Raw genomic sequence first — 10,410 nt, forward strand, 5'->3', positions numbered from 1 at the left:
CCGCACCCATTGGGCGCGGATTGCGGGAGGGAGGCGGTCCCAACTTGGGGCGTTGACAGGGAAGTGGACCCATCTCCTCCACGTCATCCGGCGCCGGAACTCGCGCGCACAGCTCGGGCGGTCTGATTAGCTGAGGGCAGCAGGACTAGGCCTATGAAGAGGCGCCGGGGGGCGGGCTCGCGCTGCCCACTGGCCCGAGGGCTCTTCACTCCTGCTGGGAGGCGGGCCGTCCGCGGGCGGAAACCCAGAGACGCAGGAGGTGGCGGATGGAGGCGGTGGCAGGTGAGTATGCGAGACTTGAAAAACAACTCAGGAAGGTTATCAGTCAAGCATGTAGGGATAGGAAATATGGCCCCTTATCTTGTCTAAGCACCTAGTTTGTTAGTCACAAGTGTCTTCGAGTGCCAGCAGTAAAAGTTATATGGTGGTCTGCACTTAGGTTTAGATTCCAAAAACACTGAATTAGAAGTTATTTAATTGTAGCCAGTCCGATCTCTTGCCTGTCTCAGTCACGGTTCAACTAGGTTACACCTGGCTCTCTCACTTTCGAGCGTTTCCAGCAGAACCCCCTCCCCCAGCAACGAAGGTGAACCTGCAGCCTTGCACAGTATCCTCCCACGTGCCTGTTGGTGTTACCTTAAGCATTAGTGGTTGCTGGGCAGCTTGGGTGTGATGTCGCCTAAGACGAGATCATGGCCTATAGTTCACAAAGTTTGTGTTAAGGTCCCTCCAGGAGGGCCAGGTCAGGCCCTGCGAGTACCTCGGGGAGATATTGGAGGGGTGAGAGGAGGGATGGGATTCTACCCACAACCACCTTCCGGGAAAGGCGGCACCCAGGAGAGCAGCTGAGCAGAGGCCTGGGCAGGGCTGGGAGGAAGGTGGAGGGCACCTGATTGGAATATGGAGGCCAGGCAGACGGTGTTTGTGACCATCCGTGATTCATTTGGTGAAGTTTCTTGCTCAGTGGAAGGAAAAGGAGCAGGGCAGGTGGTCAAAGACCCAAAGGAGAGTTTTTGGGGGGGGCTTGTGTGGAATGCGGCCAAAGACATTAGTGGGTGGGTGCCTTCGGGGTGGGGCACAGGGGCAACAAGAGTGTGGACTCAGCCAGTCAGGCAGTGCTGATGCTTGCATAGCAAGGGCCGTCTGGTGACCTGGGTCTCAGGTGCTGGCACTCACCCTCCCCCCCCGCCCCCGCAATTGGAGCCCCAGTGTCTGCCTCAGGGCCTCTTCTGCACTAACCTGGGTCCTAGGAGGTGGAGAGGGGCAACCTCAGGCCCAGATTCAGTCATGTCTTGGGCCTGGTCACTGAGAGGAGGCACAGCAGCCTCCAGGCATAGGTGCACCTTGAGGCCCCGAAGACGGCAGCTTTGTTGGTCTCCAAGTGTTTCTCCGTTGGAATTAGAGGGAGCTGGCATCTCAGGCTTGTCTTGTCTCCAAGCGTGAGTGCACACCACTTCTGCAGTACATACACACATGCGCACACCTGCACACATAGACGCTCTCTAAAGAGGCTTCCTGGTCTTCGGCAGCCAGGCTTCAGGCAGGAGTGGGTGCTATGGCGTTCACGGGAGCAGCGGATGGGCTGTGGAGCCTCCTGCCAGCCTCATTTGCTCAGTGTCGGGTGTGGGGGCCGTGACCCCAGAGCCCAGAGGTGGGAGTACACAGTGAGCCCGTAGGGGGAATGGTGAGGAGTGGCTGGCATATTGGGACCTCCTGACCTTTATGTCTCTTGTTCTGACAAGAGCCTGGGAACCTGGCCGGCGTCCGGCACATCATCCTTGTGCTCTCGGGAAAGGGTGGTGTAGGGAAGAGCACCATCTCCACTGAGCTGGCCCTGGCCCTGCGCCATGCAGGCAAGAAGGTGAGCACTGTGCCTCCAGGCCACTCCTCATCCCCCCTGCGCCTGCCACCCCTGTCCTCCTGAGCGTGGTCCTCACTGGCTACACCGCCTGCAGGTGGGCATCCTAGATGTGGATCTGTGTGGGCCCAGCGTGCCACGCATGCTGCAGGCGCAGGGCTGCGCTGTGCACCAGTGTGACAACGGCTGGGTGCCAGTGTTTGTGGACCAGGAACAGAGCATTGCTCTCATGTCCGTGGGCTTCCTGCTGGAGACACCCGATGAGGCCGTGGTGTGGAGGGGCCCCAAGAAAAATGGTAATGGGGCCCAAGTCCTCAGCAGTCCCATGCCAGCTGTCATGGGGAGTTGGCAACATCCCGGCTGTGCCGGGTAGGCTTCTGTGAATCGTGGGATGAGGCGGGCGCATGGTGCTGGGGCCTGTGTGGTTGAGGCCATCATTCTTGAGCCACCAATCTGCAGTGTTGGGGCACTCATTGGGGGCTTGGGTGCCTCTGGCCTATCAGACGGCAGCAACAACCCCCCCCCCCCCCCCGCCATCAGGTCAGCGATGTAGTTGGAAGCCTGGACCGCCTGCCGGTATCAGAAGCCAGCCTAGGGCCAGTCAGCCATGGCACTCCCTGCAGGGCCAGCTCCCTGGGCCGGGACACTTGGGGCCATCCTGTGTCTAGAGCAGACATCAGCCAACCGCTCCTGGGTGGGGTGGGGAGAGGGACAGTGTGCTGGGGACCTCTGCATGTGCTTCTCCTCCTGGCAGTGGCCTTGCTCTTGGGGTCCAGGCCCTGTTGATAGCGCTGTCTGCACTGGAGGCTGCAAGAGGCTGGGGCTTCTCTGGACAAACGCCTCATGAGCCCCCGGGGTTCTGGGTGGTCTCTGCAGCACTGATAAGGCAGTTTGTGTCGGACGTGGTGTGGGGGGAGTTGGACTTCCTGGTGGTGGACACGCCCCCAGGTACCTCTGATGAGCACATCTCGGCTGTGGAGGCCCTGCGTCCGTACCAGCCCTTGGGCGCAGTTCTGGTTACCACACCCCAGGTGAGTGAGCACCAAGCTCCAAACATGCAGCCCCTCCTGGCAGGTGGGGGTGGTGGCCTCCCTCTCTCCAGCAGAGCTGCACGTAGAGCCCCAGACGCTGTCTTGGCCCCCAGGCGGTGTCTGTGGGGGATGTGCGGCGGGAGCTGACCTTCTGCAGGAAGACAGGGCTGCCAGTGATCGGCATTGTGGAAAACATGAGCGGTTTCGTCTGCCCGCACTGCGCGGTGAGGCGCCCGGCCGTCAGGTGGGCAGGGTGCAGGGGCACAAGGGGCCTGCACTCATGGCCCCATCCCTCTGTCCAGGAGTGTACTAATCTCTTCTCCGTGGGAGGCGGGGAGGAGCTGGCCAGGCACGCTGGGGTTCCCTTTCTAGGTGAGTGCCAGGTGGGGGGTAGTGGGGTCCCTGTCAACTGTGGGAGCATGCCTGCTGGGACCCCAAGATGCAGGGGGCAGGACAGGCACTCCCTGCCCAGGCTAAACCGCAGGGCTGCCCTTTGGATGAACACTGAGGCAGGTGTCCACGCGCTGGGCAGTACTGAGCCAGCCCATGGGAGGTACAGCATCCGGGTGGAAGTGAGCCCCCGCAGAGTGCCAGCCTGGGGCATCTGCTCTCTCAAGGAGGCACTGGCTTCCAGGGTGGGGGTGCATGGCGGTGACCCGAGCCTCCCCAGGCCCTGCCCTCCCTTCCCCCGTCTCCTCATCTTCACAGGCTCCGTGCCTCTGGACCCCCAGCTTGTGAGGAGCCTGGAAGAGGGCCGGGACTTCATCCAGGAGTTCCCCAAGAGTGCTGCCTTCCCTGCACTTGCCTCCATTGCCCAGAAGATCCTGGATGGGGCACAGGTGCAGGCGCAGACAGGCACTGACTGAGGTGCCCTGCCAGCTCTCCTGTCTCCTGGGCTTTCCCATGCTGCTGTGGAGCTCGTGCACGAGGGCCAGAACAGGGGGCCTGGAGGGGTGCAGGACCTACATAAGCTGGTCCAGCAGCATCTGTGCCTCCCACCCCCACCAGACTGCGTTCAGAGACCTTTCCAGTGTTTGAGCAGTGTGGGCGGGGTCCTGGTAGCCTTGAGAGATGGCACCACATCCAAGTTGCATGGGGAGATGCCATGTTCCCAAAGGGACCAGCTTCTGACACCTGTGCCCCACATGGCGTGGAGCTGCTCTGTTGTCCTTGCTGACCCTGGGCCTGCCACGTTGGGGGGTGGCTGCCAGGCCTGGAGACACCCTGCACTGCACCATTAAACAGACACCTACGTATGTGACGTCTCCACTCTCTTGTCTAATCTGCTCTCCTGTGTGTGTCTCTCAGTGAGCCTCTGGGTTCTGTGAATCCAGAGTGAGAAAACGTTCGAACTGAGGGCAGGAGGGTGCTTGTGGTTGCTGTGGAGGTGTTAGAGAAACACGTGAGTGGGGCCACCACGGGGACCCTGGGACCAAGCTGGGAGAGGGTGATGCCCTGAAGGGCACAGTGAAGTTGAGGGCCATTTTCCACGTGAGCTGAGAGGCCCAGGGGCTTTCTTGCACCTTTGCCTGGTGAGGACAGTGTGGCAGGCCGAGTGCTGGCTGGGGCTGTGTCTCCAAAGGGAGGAGTTGGTGCAGCTCCTGGGGATGGAGTGGGCTTGGGGAGATAGGACAGGGTGGGAAGGTGAGGGGGCCTCCTGGTCGGATGGTGGGGCACGTGTCTGAGTTGCAGGCGAGGCTAGGGCTGCAGAGAAGGGGAGGAGGGCTGGAGGCACAGCAGCCCAGTTTTAATGGTCAGAGGCTCATTGGGTGGCGCTCAGCCTGCACCCTCTACTCCCAGCATGGACACACAGCCTTGTGCACTGAGGGCAGGACGCCAGGGAAGAGACAGCTGTGCCACCTTGACTCACTTTGGCTTTGTAGGAGCAGGATGCCTCAGGGAAACCACCTCAGGGGGAGAGACCTGGGTGGAGCAATGGCACCTGGGGGGGCATCTTCCCAAGGGGGCAGGGCTGGGGGAGGTGTGAGGGAGGGCTGTGGTGAGGGGGGGTGGGTGGGGCAGGACCCCTAGTAACACGTTTGGGGGCCGACTGGCAGCATGCCAGGGCTGATGTTCCCTTGCACCTGTGTCTGTGTCTCAGGGTCACACGCTGTTTGTCAGATTGCTTTAATTCATGGCAGCCCAGGTGGGCACAGGGCATGTAGCTGCTCCGCCCCAGCTCCTGGTCAGGCCTTGGGGACTGCCAGTCGGTGCTTACATGGCCCCAGAGGACTGCGGCTGCCTCCGCTGGCATTGTGGGATCCGCCAGCCCCACCTCGGGGCTGCGCCGAGGTCAGCAGTGAGCAAAGTGGGCCTCGCGGAGGTCCCGCAGGTCAAGGCCAGCCACAGCAGGTGGACCTGCACAGGTGATGTTGTTGTAGGTGTACACGGGCGGCTGGCGGTCATCACCCTCGGGGACCACCTGCACAGCGCGTGGTACGGCGCGGGGGTTCTTCAGGGCGAAGGCCCACAGTGCCTGCAGCGCACAGCCACAGTCCCAGGGGTTGCCCTCGAGCCACAGGTGCTCCAGGCCAGGGGGCTGCGGCAGGAAGGTGTGCAGGGAGTTGTTGCCCAGACTGAGGTAGCGCAGCTGCTCCAGGGGCGCCAGGACACCCTCGGCCAAGCCCTCCAGGCGGTTGTGTGCCAAGTCCAGCCAGAAGGTGCGCTGCAGGGGCCGGAGCGTGTCCAGGGTGAGCTCCACCAGCTGGTTGTGGGCCAGCAACAGGTACTCGAGCTTGCCAAGGCCCTGGAAGAGTTGGCGCGGCAGGTGCGCCAGGCAGTTGGCGGTGAGGTCCAGCTCGAGCAGCTCAGGCAGCCCCTGCAGGCTCTGCTCGTCAAGATCCATGATGCTGCTGTCTCGAAGGAAGAGCCGGCGCAGGCCCCCCAGGCCCAAGAAGGTGTGCGGGCGCACACGGCCCAGGCAGCTGCCCTCCAGGTGCAGGCTGTGCAGCTGGCCCAAGCCCCGGAACACCTGCTCCGGCAGGTTCCGCAGGCAGTTGCCCGAGAGGTTCATGACGGCCACGTTGGCGAGCCCCAGGAAGGCACCTGGCCGCAGCTCCTGGAGCTGGTTGTGGTCCAGCGTGAGCACCTCCAGCTGGCCCAGGCCCTGGAAGGTGTGCTCAGCCAGTTGCCGGATGCGGTTGTGGCCAAGCTGCAGCTCCTCCAGAAAGTGTAGGTCTTTGAAGGTGCGTGGCCGCAGACCGGTCAGCGCATTGTGAGAGAGGCGCAGCACACGTAGACCCAGCAGGCCAGGGAAGGTCTCTGCAAAGAGGCCGCCCACACGGTTGTGCGACAGGTCCAGCCAGCGCAGGGCACGCAAGCCCAGGAAGGCACCGGGTGCCACGCTGGTGATGAGGTTGTGGTGCAGGTAGAGCTTCTGCAGCTTGGGCAGCTTGACAAAGACGCCGGCCTTGACGCTGCGCAGTGCATTGCGGCTCACGTCCAGCTCCTGCAGCTCATCCAGGCCGCAGAAGAGCGGCGGCTGCAGGTAGATCAGGCGGTTGCCAGCCAGTACCAGCTCACGCAGACCAGCCAGGCCCTGGAAGGCAGTGTCAGGCAGCACAGCCAGGCCATTCCAGCCAAGGTTGAGGGCCCAGAGGTGCGGCAGGCTGGCGAAGATGCCCTCGTCCAGCCTGCTGAGCAGGTTGTGGTGCAGGCTGAGGGAGGCCAGGCCTGGCGTGTGTGAAAAGGTGCCAGCCGCCAGGCTGCGCAGCTGGTTCTGCTCTAGATGAAGGTGGTAGAGCGCGCCCAGGCCCAGGAGCGCGTGTGGCTCCAGGCTGCCCAGCTGGCTGCCCTGCAGGTTGAGGAAGTCCAGGCCTGAGAGGTTCTGGAAGGCAGCCGCGGGGATGCTGGTTAGGTTGTTGCAGTCCAGCCACAGGGCCCTGGTGCCCTCAGGGATGCCAGTGGGCAGCCGTGTGAGGTTTCGGGCACTGCAGAAGACATTGAGCTCATCTGTGTAATCGTCGTAGTTGCAGACACACATGGTAGGGCACCGCAGGCTCTCAGCGTCCCTCGGTGTTCTGGGATCCATGCCTTCCAGGCCGCCACAGCCCATTGCCGCCCAGCACACAAACAGCAGCACCAGTGCTGGGCCTCCTGCTGCGAAGGCAGAGCTGACTGGGGCCCTTCCCAGTCCCAGCCCAGCCACCTCCAGGGATGGCCTGAGGAGGCAGCTTGGGGACCCTGGTGGGGAGACAAGGCCCTATCTCCTGTGCCAAACATGGGGTCAGGCCTTGTCTCCCTGCCTCTGAGCTTGAGGCAGCACTGGGGTGTGCCCCCCATGGCACGGGGCGCTGCCCACTCACACAGGCTGGCCTGTCAGGCTGCTGCTTGGCCTTCTGGCAGCGACAGTGGGCCTCGTCCTCCTCCTTGGCCAACTTGGCCAAGGGCCTGGGCGTGGGGTGAGGAAGGCACCTCATCCCCTACTTCTGCGCATGGTCATCCTGCCCAGAGGTGGAGAATCCGAATCTGCCTTACCTGACCTCCCCAGTCACTCTCCTGGGCCCTCAGGGTGGGAGGGAAGGGAAGGGAAAAATCAGTGGCCATCAAGTCCCCGTCAACTCATGGCAACCCCATGTGTGTCAGAGTAGAACTGTGCTGCACAGGGTTTTCACTGGCCAAAATTTTAGAAGTCGCCAGACCTTTCTTCCGAGGCACCTCTAGATGAACTCAAAGCTCCAACCTTTGGATTAGCTGCTAAGCATGTTAACTGTGTGCACCACCCGGGAGCCCTGGGAAGGATGGGGCAGGAGGGTGAGAGGAGCCTCTGGTTCCAGCTCTGAGCCTCCCCAGCAGCATTCCCACCAGGGGCTCCCCAGAGCCCCCCAGGGATGCCCCTGCCCCTCCTCCGTGGGCTCTGGTCAGCTGGAGTGCAGGGCCGGAGGAGCTGAAGGCTCACCTTTGTTCAGGGCCATTGCCGCGTGCTCAGCAGCCGGCGGGCAGCGCGTCTGCTGGGGTCGGCGGCTCTTGCTCTCTGGACGCAGTGCACCACGCAGCCAGGCCCTGACAGCCAGCCAGCCACCGCCCGGCCCCTTAACCCCCTCGTGCCGGGCAGCAAGCGTCTGGCCGAACCCTGGGGTGTGGGCAGCGGGGGGGGCGGTTGGGGGGCCATATCTGCCTGAGGCTGCCTTCCATCAGAGGTGGACCATGGCATAGCATGACTCTTAGGGCACACAGTCATGTCCCATCCCGTCCCCTGCCCGCCTGCATGGCTGTGCCCAGGAAAGGTGGAGTGGGCCAGGGGCAGGGGTGCCTTTGGAGCAGCCTTCAGGGGCTGGTGTTCACAGTGGGTGTGGGGTCCAGGAGAGGAGGCCTCAGGCTGGACATGCTTTCCCCAAAGTCAGGGCCTGAGGGCGGGGCCTGAACCCCAGCGCAGCAGAAGGCCATGTCAGGGGTTAGGTGGGCACCCCCATGCTCCCTAGCCAGCCTGCACTGCCGCCATGGCCCTGACCACCTGCCTCCCCTCCACCCGCAATTTCCTAACAGCCGGGTGGCATCAGCCACTCGGCCCCCCACCCCCACGCTGTCCCAGGAGGCCGTGCAGGGCCCAGCCCCGCAGTAGCCCAGCCCCGGCCTCTCTGGTGACCTCAGGGTCGGCTCCTGTCTGGCCAGGCCTCCCCCACGCCTCTTCTATGAACGCCCGAGGGCCACGCCAGCACCTGTTTGCTCTGCATGTCCTCGGCTCCACACCGGGACCTTCTGCCCACCAGCCCCAGTGAGGTCCTCCAGGTTCCGGCAGGGCTACCCCAGCCCACCCCACCCCACCCCACCCTCCTGCGACCTGCCCTGACTGAGGTCAGGCGGGAAGGCAGCCTGATCAGCAGCTACTCATGCCAGGAGCCGTGTGTCCCCCTCCCACCTGGGGGCTGCATGCCATGCCCTGTCCCCCAGCTGCCATACCTTCACATCTGCTTGGTACCACCTCCCTCTCCCAGGCTTGACTCCCCAGGCATCCCCCCACCACTCCTTTGCTGCCCCCTGTGCCCCCAAAAGGCCCTGCCCATCCACCCATCTTTCCTAGGTCAGCTGAGCCTGCTGGGGGCAGTGGGAGTGTGTGTGGAAGGTGCTAGAAGGAATGGGAAACACAGAGCTGGGGCTGAGGAGGGCAGCCTTGGTGAGGCAGAGGAAGGAGGCCGGCCTCGTCCTTGGGACAGGGGAATGGATGGTGGGGGTGGGGAGCCAGGACCAGGGGTGCTCTAAGCCCTCACACGGAATCTGGGAGCTCGGCACCTGCCCACCTGGGGCTGTTGTGCCTGGGCAGTCTCTCCGAGGCCCCAGCCCCTCCTCCCACAACAGCACTGGGGCAGGCAGTTCCATCTCCCCTTTATTGAGCTTTGACTCTTTTCCAGATTGTTCTTTAGGGTCTCTTCTGAGAAATTATAGATCCTAAGGGAGAAAGTCCACCCCTAGGAAGGCCCGTGATGAGTTTACCTAGAGAAAGTGTGGACTCAGCAGAGGCTGGGCCAGCGCAGGCAGGGGCGCCAGGCCCGCCTAGGCTGCATGCTCCAGCTCGCTGCACTAGGATTGGGTTTCACGGGTGGCTCACTCGTGGGGGGCAGGAGGCAGAAAGCTGCCCCCCCACCCCGCCGCCAGCTCTGTGGTGGGAAACCACAACCAGGAGTTAGGCATCTGGGTTCAAGATTCTGGAGCTTTTTCTAAGCCAAGAATACTCAGGTGATCACAGTGTGAAAGCCTGGCCTCCTACATCCAGAGTGCGTAGCACCCTCTGAGGATGGCCCACCCAGCTCCCTGACATCCAGGCTGGCCCCTCGCTGCTTTCCCTCCTGTGTGCGCTGCCCCGAGAGGTTTGGCCTGGTTCTGCCTCAGTCATCATGAAGCTCGTTCCACGGGATGTGGCGGGTCTCCTGCTTATGTGCAACTCTGTGCTGGGAGGTCCTGAGGCTGTGCAAGCAGGGCACCATGTGTCCACTCTGCCATGCTGCTGGGGCCTGCCAGCCCACACCTCGCAGGGCTGTGGGCAGACTTGAAGGGGGTGCTAAAGCCCAGGGGTCTTCTCAGTGAAGAGGCCAAACCCTCCCAAAGAGGAGAGTAGTTCACACGCTACCCGGGCATCGCATCCCCGCCTACGCCTGTCTGCCCGGCTTTGCCTTGGTTTGTGCCTGTTTCCCCAGTTAACTTCGAGGCCCAGCCCCTCTCCAGAGGTCCTCAGCCACAGGTCCCCGTGTTTTGTGATGTGTGCATTCAGGTCTCAACCTGTTTTTCTGTTGGGTTCTCTGATTTCTAGGATTTTTAAAAGAATATGTTCTGGATGAGGTCCTGTTGTGTATGTATCACAGATAGCTTCTCCTTCATTGGAGTTTGCCTTTTTGTTCTCTCCACGGTGTTTTGACAACTATTAATTTTAGCATATGGTCCCTGTGGGTTTTAAAATTAACTTCACCCAAAAAATCTGGTCTCTGTCTTTGGTTCCTGGGAACCTCTAAAACCTTTGAATCCCCCAGCGTGGTGAGGCCTCCAGGCTACACCTGAGGGCTTAGGCTAATGAAGTGGCTCAGGTAAGGG

The 10,410-nt window shown here is 62.2% G+C and overlaps 2 protein-coding genes across 11 annotated transcripts; one reads left to right on the forward strand and one right to left on the reverse strand.

Annotated features, from left to right (window-relative positions):
* Positions 1-174: 174 nt before the first annotated feature.
* Positions 175-4,154, forward strand: NUBP2 (NUBP iron-sulfur cluster assembly factor 2, cytosolic). 10 transcript variants are annotated; one of them, XM_064295359.1, is made up of 7 exons: positions 176-282; positions 1,743-1,861; positions 1,956-2,154; positions 2,735-2,889; positions 3,003-3,113; positions 3,192-3,261; positions 3,598-4,154. In XM_064295359.1, the coding sequence occupies exons 1-7, from the start codon at positions 267-269 to the stop codon at positions 3,753-3,755; spliced, it is 828 nt and encodes a 275-aa protein (XP_064151429.1). In that variant the 5' UTR covers positions 176-266; the 3' UTR covers positions 3,756-4,154. The 10 variants fall into 10 exon arrangements, 9 of the variants coding, with proteins under 9 accessions (XP_064151431.1, XP_064151427.1, XP_064151429.1 ...); XR_010323590.1 differs by having other exon boundaries at positions 175-282; positions 2,984-3,261; positions 3,598-3,651; XM_064295358.1 differs by having other exon boundaries at positions 3,003-3,261.
* Positions 4,155-5,002: 848 nt separating this feature from the next.
* Positions 5,003-8,419, reverse strand: IGFALS (insulin like growth factor binding protein acid labile subunit). The gene has a single exon (XM_023557272.2). The coding sequence runs from the start codon at positions 6,941-6,943 to the stop codon at positions 5,183-5,185; it is 1,761 nt and encodes a 586-aa protein (XP_023413040.1). The 5' UTR covers positions 6,944-8,419; the 3' UTR covers positions 5,003-5,182.
* Positions 8,420-10,410: the final 1,991 nt, after the last annotated feature.

Source organism: Loxodonta africana, chromosome 12 (assembly GCF_030014295.1).
Source record: "Loxodonta africana isolate mLoxAfr1 chromosome 12, mLoxAfr1.hap2, whole genome shotgun sequence".
NCBI lineage: Eukaryota > Metazoa > Chordata > Mammalia > Proboscidea > Elephantidae > Loxodonta > Loxodonta africana.

Coding starts and splice junctions, on each gene's coding strand:
- IGFALS (XM_023557272.2), bottom strand. CDS start 6,943: ATGGGCTGTGGCGGCCTGGAAGGCATGGATCCCAGAACACCGAGGGAC.
- NUBP2 (XM_064295354.1), top strand. Junction 1,862..1,955: donor TGCGCCATGCAGGCAAGAAG/GTGAGCACTGTG, acceptor CACCGCCTGCAG/GTGGGCATCCTAGATGTGGA. Junction 2,890..3,002: donor TTCTGGTTACCACACCCCAG/GTGAGTGAGCAC, acceptor CTTGGCCCCCAG/GCGGTGTCTGTGGGGGATGT.